Raw genomic sequence first — 13,303 nt, 5'->3', positions numbered from 1 at the left:
GTGCTCCACGGCTTCATTTACTTTGATCGGGAAAGCTGTACTCTGCAGGACCACTGAAAGCCACACGAATAAGGTTCCGCATAGGAATGAATGGAGCTGAGGCGCACATGCGGCTGAAATTAACCTAGCAAGAAGGTTTTTAGAAACAAGGCAATGCAGCACCCAGGGGTGTCGCACAGTTAAGATGGAGGGATTGAGGATGAGGATTGGACCAGGGGGATTGCCTCTGGGGGGGCTGCATCCATCAAATGTCAACATGTACAGAGGTCCAGTTGTCCTTTCAGGCTTGGTTGAACTCTTTTAGATATGTAACATGGTCAGTATTCCTTTGTATCTGTGCCATTCATGGGTAAATGTGACGACTGACAATACCTAAAAATATACCAGAACTATTACATTTTATGTATTTTTTTTTTCAAGTGAAAATAATAATACCATATCTGAGGCCGATGCATAGTTTTTTAAAACCGTTTCCTGATATAATACATATTGTATTTTCCCCACTGACCTCGAAGGACAACAATCTAGTAATAAAACATTGCATATTACAACCGTCTTCTATAAAATCTTTCCATGCGAAAAGTCCTAGAACCTCTCCTGCCATGTTAAAAAGGCATTCTTAGTATCCCAGCATAAGCAGTATGCATTAAGTTAAATGTTAAGAAACTGGTACAAAGAATAGTCAAACTTAAGAGTTTTTCTCATGTGCTTCTAATTTTAGGAGTCAAGTGGTAGCAATCTCCGGTCATGACAAGTACTGGAAGCAAGGGAATCCATTAAACATAGGCTTCCAGCACTATATACAGGGCACTATTATAACCATGCAGTCCGCACTTCATGCAGTGGGTTATGATCTGTAGTCCTTTTTGCTGTATGGCTTGTTTCCCAAAATGTTGTCAACTTCAGTCACAATATGTGATGTCATCTTTGGAAGAACCTAAGGATATTGAGAAAAAAAAAGAAATGTAATAATAGTTTATGATATACCACACCGTTTTTGTTTAACAGGTACTACAGTATTAATAAGATGGCACTATACAAATACTGTAGAACACGTTGGATGAATTTAACTATAACTAAAGCAAAAACTTTTTTTATTTTGTTTTTTTTTTTCTTATGTATAATAGATAAGCAGTAGAACTTCTATCCAGTTTTTATTGCTGGTGTGCAGGGAGGAAAGCATCAGACATGTTATGTAAAGCCAACACATTTTGGGGGTTAATGACTTTAACAGAAAGAGACATCTAATTAAAAACAACTTCTAGACTTTACGTAACATGTTCTTTTCTGTATTCCATCCTCAGAGGTAAATGGCCGCTCACTTCCTTTGAGCCCAGGCTATCAAAGACCTGGTTCCAGTCCATGATTGGACAGTTAAAGGAGAAGCAGCACAGTGATGAGATTATTTCTCTGTCACTCTGTTTTCTCTGCCTGTCAGCATATGCTTTTTTCTATCCCAGGCTGAGCCATGTACAGTGGATTGTAAGATGTGGAAAATAGATAACATAGATAGGGTATTTACAGAACTTACATTTAAAAAATAGCATAATGATGTATTAAAGCCGATCTTCACTGCATCTGAGCACCACAAACCAAAAACACTGTTTAATTATTTTTTATTATTCAAAGCAACACCCCCATACATCCATGTCTCTGTTTTATTTAGTTGAGAAATCACTCCCCTAGCATTTCTGGCTGTGGCCATCTTGGGCAAGGGCAAATTATTAATGTTTCATTTACTTCATGGAATCTGCCCTTAGTTCAATCATGCATGTAGGAGAGTGTGCTTAGCTGCGAAAATCTTCTCCTTATCCCCTCCTAAAGACTCCTGCGATGTATGACATAATTTGCCTAGGCAAAAAAACAGGAAGTAACTGAAGAAATGTAAAAATATTAAAACAAGTATGTATGATATGCCTTCCAATCTATTTATTAATGCTGGCAGCATGATGATTAAAAAAGATCAAATAAAAAAGGAAGGGGGTTCTCCACCGGATCTACCACAATAAACAAGAAAATAACAAACAGTAGTATTTCCATCACCTTAATGCACCTTATCACCAACGCCACACAGAGGACTTGGTGCATTCCCGTGACTAAAAATTTATAATCACAAAACTGAAAAAAGGAACTCCAAGATAGTCACGAGGGGGCACGCAGGTATATGACTATCTTGGAGTTCCTTTTTCCAATTATGTGTAAAAAAAAAAAAAAAAAAAATCAATGTTGATTGGGAGAGTGAAGTTAAAGTGGATGTAAACCCCATTCATTAAATTTGACCTGGGCACATCTATCTGCAGTGCTTACTTATCTCTCGTGAAAGCCCTAAGTCCCATGGCTTTCTCCTGCTCCATTTTTCTGTTATCAGCATAGCTTCTGACAAATTCTTTGTCAACTGAGATAAAAACAGGCTGAATTTTTTGTAGGGGTGGGTGCTATAAATAGATTAGCAGAGAGCTGGTCTGTTCACAGCACAGCTATTCATGTTTCTGCCTACATGGAGAGGGGGTGTGTGCCTTTCCTCCAGTCAGCTGTCTCACAGTGTAATGGCAAGAATCCACACTCTCAGGTGAATCAGGAAGAGAAAATTCTAACAGGACGTGCACTTTCTAATTCTTAACAGTATAGAAAGCTGAAGACAGCACATATACATGTAAAACTTATGTAGGGAGATTTGTTTTATCTCTGTGTATCATCTTAGGCTGTTCACTTCACTGGGTGTATGTGAGGGTTTGCATCCACTTTAAAGTTGTGTTCATTTGTATCTTTTTTTCTTATCTGCCAAGAGACATCGACATCTTTCCAGTTTGCAGAGAACACAAATCTTGTTTTCTGCAAACAGGATTTTGTTCCTATCCCATATAAATCTTCCATAACCTAAAGCATTACAGCTGGTGTCATTACCATGGCCTTATGGAAAGTAGGCATAACACTCTCTGCAAACTAGCACTGTATAGAGCAAATAAGAACTTTGTATTCATAGGCAAATCAGCAAATGGTTAATCTTCTATTACGCTTTATTTCACTTAATCCTGCTCTAACAATCTGGTTTTAGCATGATACTAGACAATACATTGTTTAGGTGTTTTTAATAGACCAGCAAGCAAATACAGTAGTTCATAGATGTTAATTTATTGATGTTATGCATGCTTGGAGAAGTAATTTAAAAAAAAATATTATTGTTGATTGTATTAATACTAAATAGGTCTCTTCTGATGTATCTGACATGTATTTCAATGGTGTCTCTTTTCTGTGATATATAGAAAACAACAAAAAAAAGCTAGAAAATAAATATCTTCCATTAATGAAAGGGTCTATAAAACCTAGTCCAGATGATGTGTGACAAAAGCCTGCCACTGTAAAAATGAACCGTGGACAGCCTGTTTTGGCAGCAACAGGGTTCCTGACAGCTCAGAACAGGAAGCCCAGTAGGAAAAGGTGGATTTGGTCGACAAAGAAGAAAGTCCATAGTCAGTAGGGCTCCTCTGGAGGTAGCTGCTGTCGAGGCAGCAAATGTGTGAGGACATGCTCGGGCACTTGTCCAAGTCTATCTGGCCTTAATAGACAGGTACCCTAACCAAACCAACATCTGACATAAATGGCAGTGGGCCACTGTCTACTCCGTAAGACTGATTGAACAAGCTGAGAGCCTATGTTGACCAAGATGGCTGGCCAAATAGCCAGAAGGCTGAAATTTGCTGTGTGGCTGAAACAAACCCCTATGAGGGTAAACCTTTATATTTTCCACTGTAGCCATAAATAAACATAGGCAGGAAGCTTACACTTACATTTCCACTTGCAGGGGTAGTGCGGTAAAAACAGGCAGTTGAGCCACACTTTTACTTTAAGCTTCGAAGGCAGCCAGATGGAGTTATACATATGCTGCAACCATGGCAAAAATGATCCCCCTGTACTTGGTACTGCCTGCTGAATGCAAACTATGCAAGCAAACAAGCAGGCACCACAACTACCATGCATGTGGTTTTGGCATGGCAATGACAGGGTTAAAACAGGTGGTGAGGAGGTGACATAGTGCCTCACAAAGCAATCTATCATGGATCATTATTCAGAGGGGCAGCAAGGCCTGCAGCATGTCTAAACTTAGCCTAAAATGTACTCTCCCCAATGGTTTAAAGCAGGGTTTCTTAACAGGGTTCCATGCATCCCTAGGGTTCCTCCAGAGGTTGCTAGGGGTCCCTTAAGCAATGAGCAGTTTCTGTTTCTCAGATAAGTTCCCACTGACACCATTAATATTTTTTGTTATCTGTAAGGGGGTAATCCTTCCCAATGACCACAAGTGTGAGAAGCATTATTCCCACCGACCATCACACTAATGTATCATAAGTTGTAGATATAGTACGTTTTAGCAGGGGTTCCTTGGGACCAGAAAGTTATTTTAAGGGTTCCTCTGTGTTGAATAGGTTGAGAAAGGCTGGTCTAAAGCTTGCCATGCACTATTAGATATTTTTTGATTAGCCTACAGGTTAAAAAAAAAAAAAACAAAACAAAAAAAAAATGATTCCTCTAATCACGCAATCTAGCACAGATATCAACAATTTCCTGCCTGGCTCCTTCAATTTTTAATCAAAGGAAGTTGGGCGGGAGGGAGCTGACAGGACCACTTCATCAGGAATCGGCTGAAACTTGCACACTGTATGACCAGTTTAATTCTTTGAGACACTCTCTATTTGAAGTTGTAACATGCTTCAGCATCATGCTAATAATTAACCTTATGGTGCAGACACCACTAGACAGCCATTGGATATATAACACACAATGGCCAGGCACCCAAGGTCACCTAAACTGACCCCTTGGAAACCTGTTTGGCAAATCTTACCCAAAACTTTTACAGTTAGTATGATACAATGATAAAGGTCAGCGATAGCTTTTCCTGATCATAAGACATATTTGCAGTTCAATGCCCATGATAATAAATAAAAAATAATACAAACAGGAGGCATACTAGTTATTTTTCATATGGATAAACTGAGTAATAAAAAAAATCAATCCAAACGACTTTAAACTGTACTAATTTATTCATCATACAACTTGGTATTTAATGGTTTTCCAGTGTTGATCAAAATCATCTATAAATCTTATGTAGGTGTTGTGGTTTCATTTCCTCTATGTATTTGTGAACAATAACTATTCCTGGCTGTTTTTTTCCCCCCACACATTTGTTATACGGATAATGAGGCATAATGATTGCACAGAGTAACTGTATCTACAGTAGAGGGGGAGTCATGGAACAGTCAGTATACACATGGTGATCTTGTTCTGACAATGTAGCCTGCTCTCATTTCAGGATTTGTTTAACAAGTTTTCAGTGGCAGACTTCATCGGAGAATAAAGGGCTGAAATGAAAAGCTTGTTGAGCCCAGCTAGTGAACAGCAGCATCATATAAGGTACAACAAAGGGAATGTTTGTATGCAAGCGTATTTTCGTTGTCTAATGAATGGAAAACAGGAAGAAGGACAAGGTACAAAGCTGAAATTTGCACATTTATCATGTTTTTGTGAGCAGCTTGTGCAGAAACACATATACAGTACACATAATTGGCTAACAAGGTGCAGCAAATGTATATTTTCCTTTCGTTCATTGGCGGACACAGCTCCTGTCATCCTTGACCATTAGTTATACTGCCCCCTACAGGAGTAGGACACTAGGCAGAAAGAAACTTCTGGCTACACTCATGGGCAGTCCCAGGAGGTATACTCCCTCTCCCTGCTATAGTCACTCAGTTTTTTTGTTGAAGTAATGACCTAGTTTCTTTCTGGGATCTTTGGTCCTGGCAAAATTTTGTAGATAGACAATTTTTTCCTCCTGGACTTTTCATGTGAGATCTACTATCAACTGTCGACTGGGCGACAGGCTGGTTAATCTAGTTCCTGTGGTCACCCCAGTCTGGCCAGCGCGCGTGTGCAGACCTCAGCTCCGCGCTAGGTCGGCCGCGACATAGCCCCACTGGACGGGGGATGGCCCTGCGAGTTAAATGTCTTGCGAAGTCGCATACGACCTGACCTAGGCCTGACTCACAGTGTTACTCCTGGCCAACAGCCCCCCCCCCATTTCAATGGAGAGGAGGATCTGTCTGGAGCGGTGCCCACCTGGTTCCTGGTATGGTGAGTAACTGTCCCCCCTCTGCCCCTAGAGGGTTTTGGGGTGTACATGGCCCCTCCTTGGGACGGTCGGACCCCCGGGTTCCCCTCCTCACAGGCACCCCCCCCCTGTTTTTGCCAAGTCCCTCAGCCGCCCTTCCCCTCCACATAAACTGTGGCTGTTTGGGTGGTATGGTCACTGGCCTGGTATGAAGGCAGGGCACTAACTGGCGATGGGGGCTGGGGAAGTGCACCGCCAGCAACCAGACGATCAACTGTGTGAGGGGGGAGTTTGTACTTGGTGGGGGTTCCTGCCAGGGCCCCCTGTCCTGCCTGGATCTGTCCTTGAGGCCTGGCTCTGATTTCTGGTTCCCTGTATACCTCATGGCCGCAATTTTGTTGTAGCCTGTGTATTCCTATACACGGTGGCCATGTTTGTGTAGTCCGGTGGCCATTTTCTTGTGGTCTTAATTGCAAATAGCAGCGGCCATGACAGCAGAGCCCTGTGGGCGGCGATTTCGGTGTTGGGAGCCCCTCCTTATCCCATGGTGTTGACTCGTTTAGATTCCTGATTGCCGCACATGTAGTGCAGATTCTCTTGGTGGTTACAGAAGCCTGTGTTGGTGGGTGGTGAGTCTGGTGGGGTCCTCTCCCTCTCTGCTGAGGATCGCTCTGTGCCTTGTGCTTGACAACCAGGTGGTGCTGCCAGCGCGGTGGTGGTCATCCCTTAGCAGTGTGTTATACTTTTTGTGGGGTCCCCCTGGTGACTCATGGAATTTTTGGAGCACATTTCCCCACCTGATCCCCTCTCTGAGACTGCAGGGCCCTCTGGGTCCCAAATAACCATCCATTCATGCACTGACGGTGGTCCTGGAGTCCCTTGTGTCCTGGGTGGAGGTGGCTTGCGGGCGATGGGCTATCAAAAAGCGCCCCCCACCTTCCCCTGCTTCATCTGTTTCATCAGATCCTTAATCTGGCCGCTGCGGATGCGGACGCAGCTGAAGCTGTGACAGAGGCGCAGGTACCCTTTAGCACTCTCAAGCCATCCAGAGCAGCAAAGGAGTTTCCTTTCCCTGCTTATTTTGACAGAATTGTTGCAAAAGAGTGGAGACGACCAAAGTTTCCCGATGGGGTTCCTAAGCGCTTTGCTAGGCGTTACCCCTATGAGTGGTCCCTTCTTAAGGAGTGGACTGTCCCACCGGTGGTTGATCCTTCGGTTTCCACATTAAACAAGGCAATCATGATTCTGGTTGAAGAGTCCCCGGCCTTTAAGGACCCAGCTGACCAGAAGGCGAAGGCTGTGGCCCACACTATGTACACCTTAGCTGGTTTAGCGATGAGGCCGGTATTTACCCAAGGCCAGGTGTCACTAACTCTGACCGAGTGGGGCTAAGCTTCTACCCGTGACCTGGAGGGAGAACAGCTCCCCCCTGACTTTGCTGAGCTAGCAGACTAGCTGGTCCAGGGGCTGCAGTTTATCTGTGATGCCTCTTTGGATGCAGCTCCTCTGATGGCTCGCCTCTCTGTTTTGGCAGTGGTCCTTCGGCAAGTCATTTGGCTTAAATGCTGGTCTGCGGATCAGACTTCTAAAAAGGCCTTGACTGATCTTCCCTTTCAAGGAGATCGCCTGTTTGGAGCTACCCTGGATGACATCATTAAAGGTATCACAGGGGGGAAGCGTATCTTTCTTCCGAAGGCTACTAAGGGCAAGGATTCTCATCATGGACCTCTCCTTCTTGACTCATAAGATGTTTTTTCATCCCTCAGGGGCGACTAACAAGGGCTCGAAGCCTTTCAGGACCTCCTCTGGTGGATCCAAACGAACCTGGTCTGGCAAGCCAAGAGCGGGCTTCTCCAGACCGGCAGACTTCATGCTTCTTCTGCATGAAGGTGCCCCCTCATCCGTATCGGGGGTGGGGGGATGTCTTTGCTGGTTTCCGGACCCGTGGACTTGTAACGCTCCTGCGTTTCATGTATGGTGTGGATTTTCAGCTGCAGAAATATTCCACTTCAGTAGTCATGTAAGAGAGATGCTGAGATACAATTCCCAACCTCAATGACTCATCATGTGTGGAAGGTCTTAATTCAGCTAGTAAATACACACACTCAACAAGCTGGTTCCTATAGTGACTTTATGTATGTAGTAACACAGTGATGAAGATTTAAGAGACAGGTTGAGTGGAGGTGGTAGGTGACAGACACTTGAAGGTAAGACAGTAGCAGATGGATGCAGGTAGGTTTAGCAATCATGTATGGTAGCAGATGACAGAGTAGCAGGTGGACATACAAGAGAGATCAACCCAGTGCAGGAATAAGTAGCAGTAGTCTTAAGAGCTAGCAATCTAGATATGCAGATGTGATAAATAGTCTTTACTATGCAGAGCTAGATAGTGTAAGCTTAGTATAAGTTTATAGAGGGTTCCCCTGCGGGGTACTTAGCACTAATAGCAATACAGCCGAAGGTTGGTTCAGGAGGAGCGGATGATCCGGAAGCGGGATACAGGGATCAGCGCAGCGAGGTTCCGTCAGCGAGGTATGCTTGCAAGCACGAAAGCTTCAAGCCAAGTTAGCATCCAGGTAAGGGTGTTTGAACGAACACATGTGAGTGAGAACCGGCGATTTAAATAGCCATCTAGTCCGGCGCTGAGTGATGACAGCATCAGTCTTAAAGGGAAACACACCTATATGTGTTTCTTCTATCTAGGTAGATGGAAATCACCCGGAAATAATGTGATAGGAGGCACTGAGAGTGCCAGAACCTTACAGGACTTCCCCAATACAAGACAAGTGGGTTCACAAAGTCATTTGGTCCGGCTACAAGATCGAGTTTCTCTCTTGTTCCCTGGCAAGGTTTTTTCCTTCCAACCTGCGCCTGTCCTTAGACTGCTTACAGGGTCTATTTGGGGCGGTACAAGACCTGTTCCTTCAAGGGGTGATTTTTTTCCAGTTCCGACTTTGGAATGTTTTCAGGGTTTTTACTCAAACCTGTTCACAGTCCCCAGGAAGGAATTTAAATGCATTCAATCCTGGACCTCAAGGCGCTAATATGCTATGTGCGGGTACAGAAGTTCAGAATGGAGTCGATTTGAATTGTGGTGGCATGCCTGTGTCAGGGGGATTTCCTCGCCTCTATAGATATCAAGGATGCCTATCTTCACATTACAATATGTGCCAGTCACCAGCAGTTTTTCCGCTTTGCTGTGGGAGAGGAGCATTATCAGTTTCTGGCGTTACCCTTTGGTCTCGCCTCCGCTCCTTGGGTCTTCACAAAAGTGTTGGCTCTGGTGCTAGCCTTGCTATGCCAACGGGGGATCGCAGTACTGGGCTAGTTGGATGATCTCCTTCTGCGAGCGGAGTCTCCTTCTGCTCTGGTGGAGAACCTGGAGATCACAATACAAACTCTGCATGAGTTTGGCTGGATTCTGAATTTTCCGAAGTCTGCCCTGGTTCCATCAACAAATCTGGACTATTTGGGCCTGACTCTGAACTCGGCCGTAGCCAGAGTGTTCCTTTCTCTGGACAAACTCATGTTGTAATTTGTCTCCTGCTGTCCAACAGATGGTCATCCCTTGGACTTGCAAGCGAATGCTGGGCCTAATGGTATCTACCTTCGAGGTGGTTCAGTCTGCACAGTTCCATACGAGGTCCCTGCAAAGGGAGATTCTGACCAAGTGGGACAAGGCTCCACAGTCTCTGGACAATCAGATCTGGCTTTGCTCTCCGGCGCTTCGGCTGGGAAAATCCTTCCTCCCCTTGTATTGGACAGTGGTCACCATGGATGCCAGCCTTTCTGGCAGGGGAGGCATCCTCGGCAAACATTCCGCTCAGAGGATCTGGACCCTGGAAAAGTCCAGACTACCCATCAATGTCCTTGAACTCTGAGCGATCAGACTGTGTCTGGATCATTGGATGGTTCATCTTCAGGGATGCCCAGTGCGCATTCAATCGGACAATGCCACGACCGTTGCTTAAGTCAATCACCAGGGGGGTACAAAGAGGTGCCCTGGCAGCTCTGGCGGTAACAGGCATTCTAAGGTGGGCAGATTGGTTCGTTCCTGCCCTCTCCACCGTACACATTTCCATGGTGGAAAATTGTCAGGTGGGCTACCTCAGTCGGCAGGCGTTGGACCTTGGGGAGGGGTCCCTTCATCCGGAGGTGTTTCATCAGCTGTGTCTCTGGTGGGGCACTCCAGAGGTGGATCTGTTGGCGTCTCGGCTCAACAGAAAGGTGCAGAGATTTATGGCTAGGTCAAGGAATCCACTGGCAGACGCCACAGACTTGCTGGTTTGCCCAGTTGGGTCAGTATCGTCTGATATAAGCCTTCCCTCCTCTCAAGCTTCTGCCCAGACTCCTACACAGGATTGAGGCAGAAGGGATTCCGGTCATCTTAGTGGCCCCAGACTGGCCTCTCCGGGCTTGGTACGCCAATCTGGTGCAGCTGGTCGCCGATGTTCCTTGGAAGCTTCCTTTCAGGAAGGATCTGCTGTCCCAAAGACTGATCTTCCATCCTGCTTTACAGTTGCTGGCTTTGACGGCTTTCCTAAAGGATAGAGGTTTGTCGGTGATTCCTACGTTGTTTGAAGCTAGGAAATCTACTTTGAGGAAGATCTACCATCGTACGTAGAAGACGTACATTACGTGGTGTGAGTCTTTTGGGGTGCCTCCTCACTCCTTCTCGGTGGCTCGGATCTTAACCTACCTTCAACAGGGGATGGAACAGAAATTGGCCTTGAGTACCATCAAGGGCCAGGTGTACGCTTTGGTGGTCTTTTTACAATGGCCTTTGGCCGCAAACTTCCTGATGCGTACCTTTCTTACATTTAGTCCCTCCAGTGCGGGCTCCATTGCTGCCTTGTGATCTCAATCTGGTGCTTTTAGTTCTACAGAAGCCTCCCTTTGAACATATTCGGGAGATTCCCCTGCTTACATTGTCCCAGAAGGTGGCCTTTTTGGTGGCTTTTAGCTCTGTGCACAGGGTGTCGAAACTGGCGGCGTTATCCTGTCATTCACCTTATCTGGTGATTCACAAGGATAAGGTGGTGCTTATCCCCTGTCCGTTATTCCTTCCTAAGGTGGTCTCTGACTTTCGTTTGAATGAAGACATTGTGTTGTCTTTCCTGTGTCCCAGGCCTAAACATCCAAAGGAAATTGCCTTGCATGCCTTGGATATTGTCTGGGCAATTAGGGTGTACTTGGCAGCTACAGAGTCTTTCAGGAAGTCCGATTCTATGTTTGTGCTCACGGATGGACCTAGCAAAGGGTTGTCCACTTCCTTTGCGACCATTTCCAGATGGATCAGACAGACGGTGGTTCAGGCCTATTCCATCAGGAGTCAGGTACCTCCTTTCCCTGTCAAGGCACACTCTACTAGGTCGCTTAGTGCCTCCTGGGCTTTCCGTCATCAGGCGTCAGTGAAGCAGGTTTGCAAGGCGGCCACCTGGTCGTTGATGCACACTTTTACAAAGTTTTTTAAAGTTTTATAAAGTTGGCATCTATGGATGCTTCCTTAGGCTGCAAGGTTTTGCAAGCTGCTGTTAAGGGGACCTGATCCTCGTTGAGGGTGTATTGTTTTTTTTCAGGTGGGCTCCAGTTGTTTTGGTTGAGCCCCTGTTGCCTGGTTGGCTAATGTTTAGCCTTGGGAATTTTTTTTCTGTTTCCCACTCCTCATGTTTAACACTGCTTTGGGACATCCCAATGGTCAAGAATGACAGGAGCTGTGTCCGTCAATGAACAAAAGAGAAAATGGGATTTTGACTTACCATTAAATCCATTTCTCTGATGTTCATTGACGGACACAGCACCCACCCCTCTGTGGAGTTACAATTCTTCTGACACTGCTTGTTACAAAACTGAGTGACTATAGCAGGGAGAGGGAGTATACCCCTGGGACTGCCCATGGGTTTAGATAGAAGTTTTTTTTCTGCCCAGTATTCTACTCCTGTAGGGGGCAGTATAACCAGTGGTCAAGAATGACAGGAGCTGTGTCCGTCAATGAGCATAAGAGAAATGCATTTTACGGTAAGTCAAAAATCTCGTTTTTCTTTAAGGACTCCCATTACAGGGCCAGAGTAGTTGCAAATATTTATTCTCAGGGCCCATTGATGGAAACAGATTTTTGGATAAGTAACCATATATTAGATTGCCTCCTACAGGAGAAATGAACACTAGTCCCTGGAGGCTAAAACCCCTCTGACCTCACACATGCTCAGTAGTAACAAGCAGTCCAAAGCGGATAAAGTTGTGTCCCTCAATAGACTCAGAGAAAATGATTTTACGGCGAATATAAAAATCCTATTTTCTTTTTACTCTTTTGAGGAATACAGCTTTATCCATAACAAGGGATGTTCAAATGCAGTCCAAACTCAAAAGGCAGGCAAGCCATAAAGAAAAAAAAAAAAATCACACAACAAGGGTAAAACAAGGGCAATTTAAAGCAGCTTGTAGAATATTTAAGCCAAAACTAGCGTCTGTAGAAGTAGATACACTGACCTTGTAAAACATACACTCGCTGGCCACTTTATTAGGTACACCTGTTCATCTGCTTGGTAACATGAATTGCTAATCAGCCAATCACATGACAGCAACTCAATACATTTAGGCATCTAGACGTGGTGAAGCCGACTTGCTGAAGTTCGAACTAAGCATCAGAACGGGGAAGAAAGAGGATTTTAGTGACTTTGAACGTGGCATGGTTGTTGATGCTAGACGGGCTGGTCTGAGTATTTCAAAAACTGCTGATCTACTGAGATTTTCACACACAACCATCTCTAGGGTTTACAGAGAATAGTCCAAAAAAGAGAAAAAAAATCCAGTAAGCAGCAGTTGTGTGGATGAAAATGCCTTGTTGAGGTCAGGGGAGAAGGGCCAGACAGACAATAGAAAGGCAACAGTAACTCAAATAACCAATCGTTACAACCAAGATATGCAGAATACGATCTCTGAACGCACAACAAACTGAACCTTGGGGCAGATGTGCTACAGCAGCAGAAGACCACACCAGGTGCCACTCTTGTCAGCTAAGAACAGGAAACTGAGGCTACAATTTGCATAGACTCACCAAAATTGGACAATAGAAGATTGGAAAAACGTTGCCTAGTCTGACGAGTCTCGATTTCAACTGCGACATTCAGATGGTGGGGTCAGAACTTGGTGTAAACAACATGAAAGCATGGATCCATCCTACCTTGTATCAACAGTTCAGGC

At 44.9% G+C, this 13,303-nt stretch overlaps 1 protein-coding gene across 2 annotated transcripts in view; it reads right to left on the bottom strand.

Annotated features, from left to right (window-relative positions):
• Nucleotides 1-457: 457 nt before the first annotated feature.
• The window catches only part of KCNAB1 (potassium voltage-gated channel subfamily A regulatory beta subunit 1), a 551,426-nt gene continuing 538,580 nt past the window's right edge, over nucleotides 458-13,303 (bottom strand). For both annotated transcript variants that reach the window (XM_082251304.1, XM_082251305.1), the window contains exon 14: nucleotides 458-937. In XM_082251304.1, the coding sequence (XP_082107430.1) occupies nucleotides 848-937 (90 nt within the window). In that variant the 3' untranslated portion in view covers nucleotides 458-847. The remainder of the gene's footprint in view (nucleotides 938-13,303) is intronic.

The sequence above is a fragment of the Pelophylax lessonae genome (genome assembly GCF_965119305.1).
Source record: "Pelophylax lessonae genome assembly, chromosome: 3".
Lineage (NCBI taxonomy): Eukaryota > Metazoa > Chordata > Amphibia > Anura > Ranidae > Pelophylax > Pelophylax lessonae.
The sequence above is the reverse complement of the archived record's forward strand: the minus strand, read 5'-3'. Positions and strand labels throughout refer to the sequence as shown.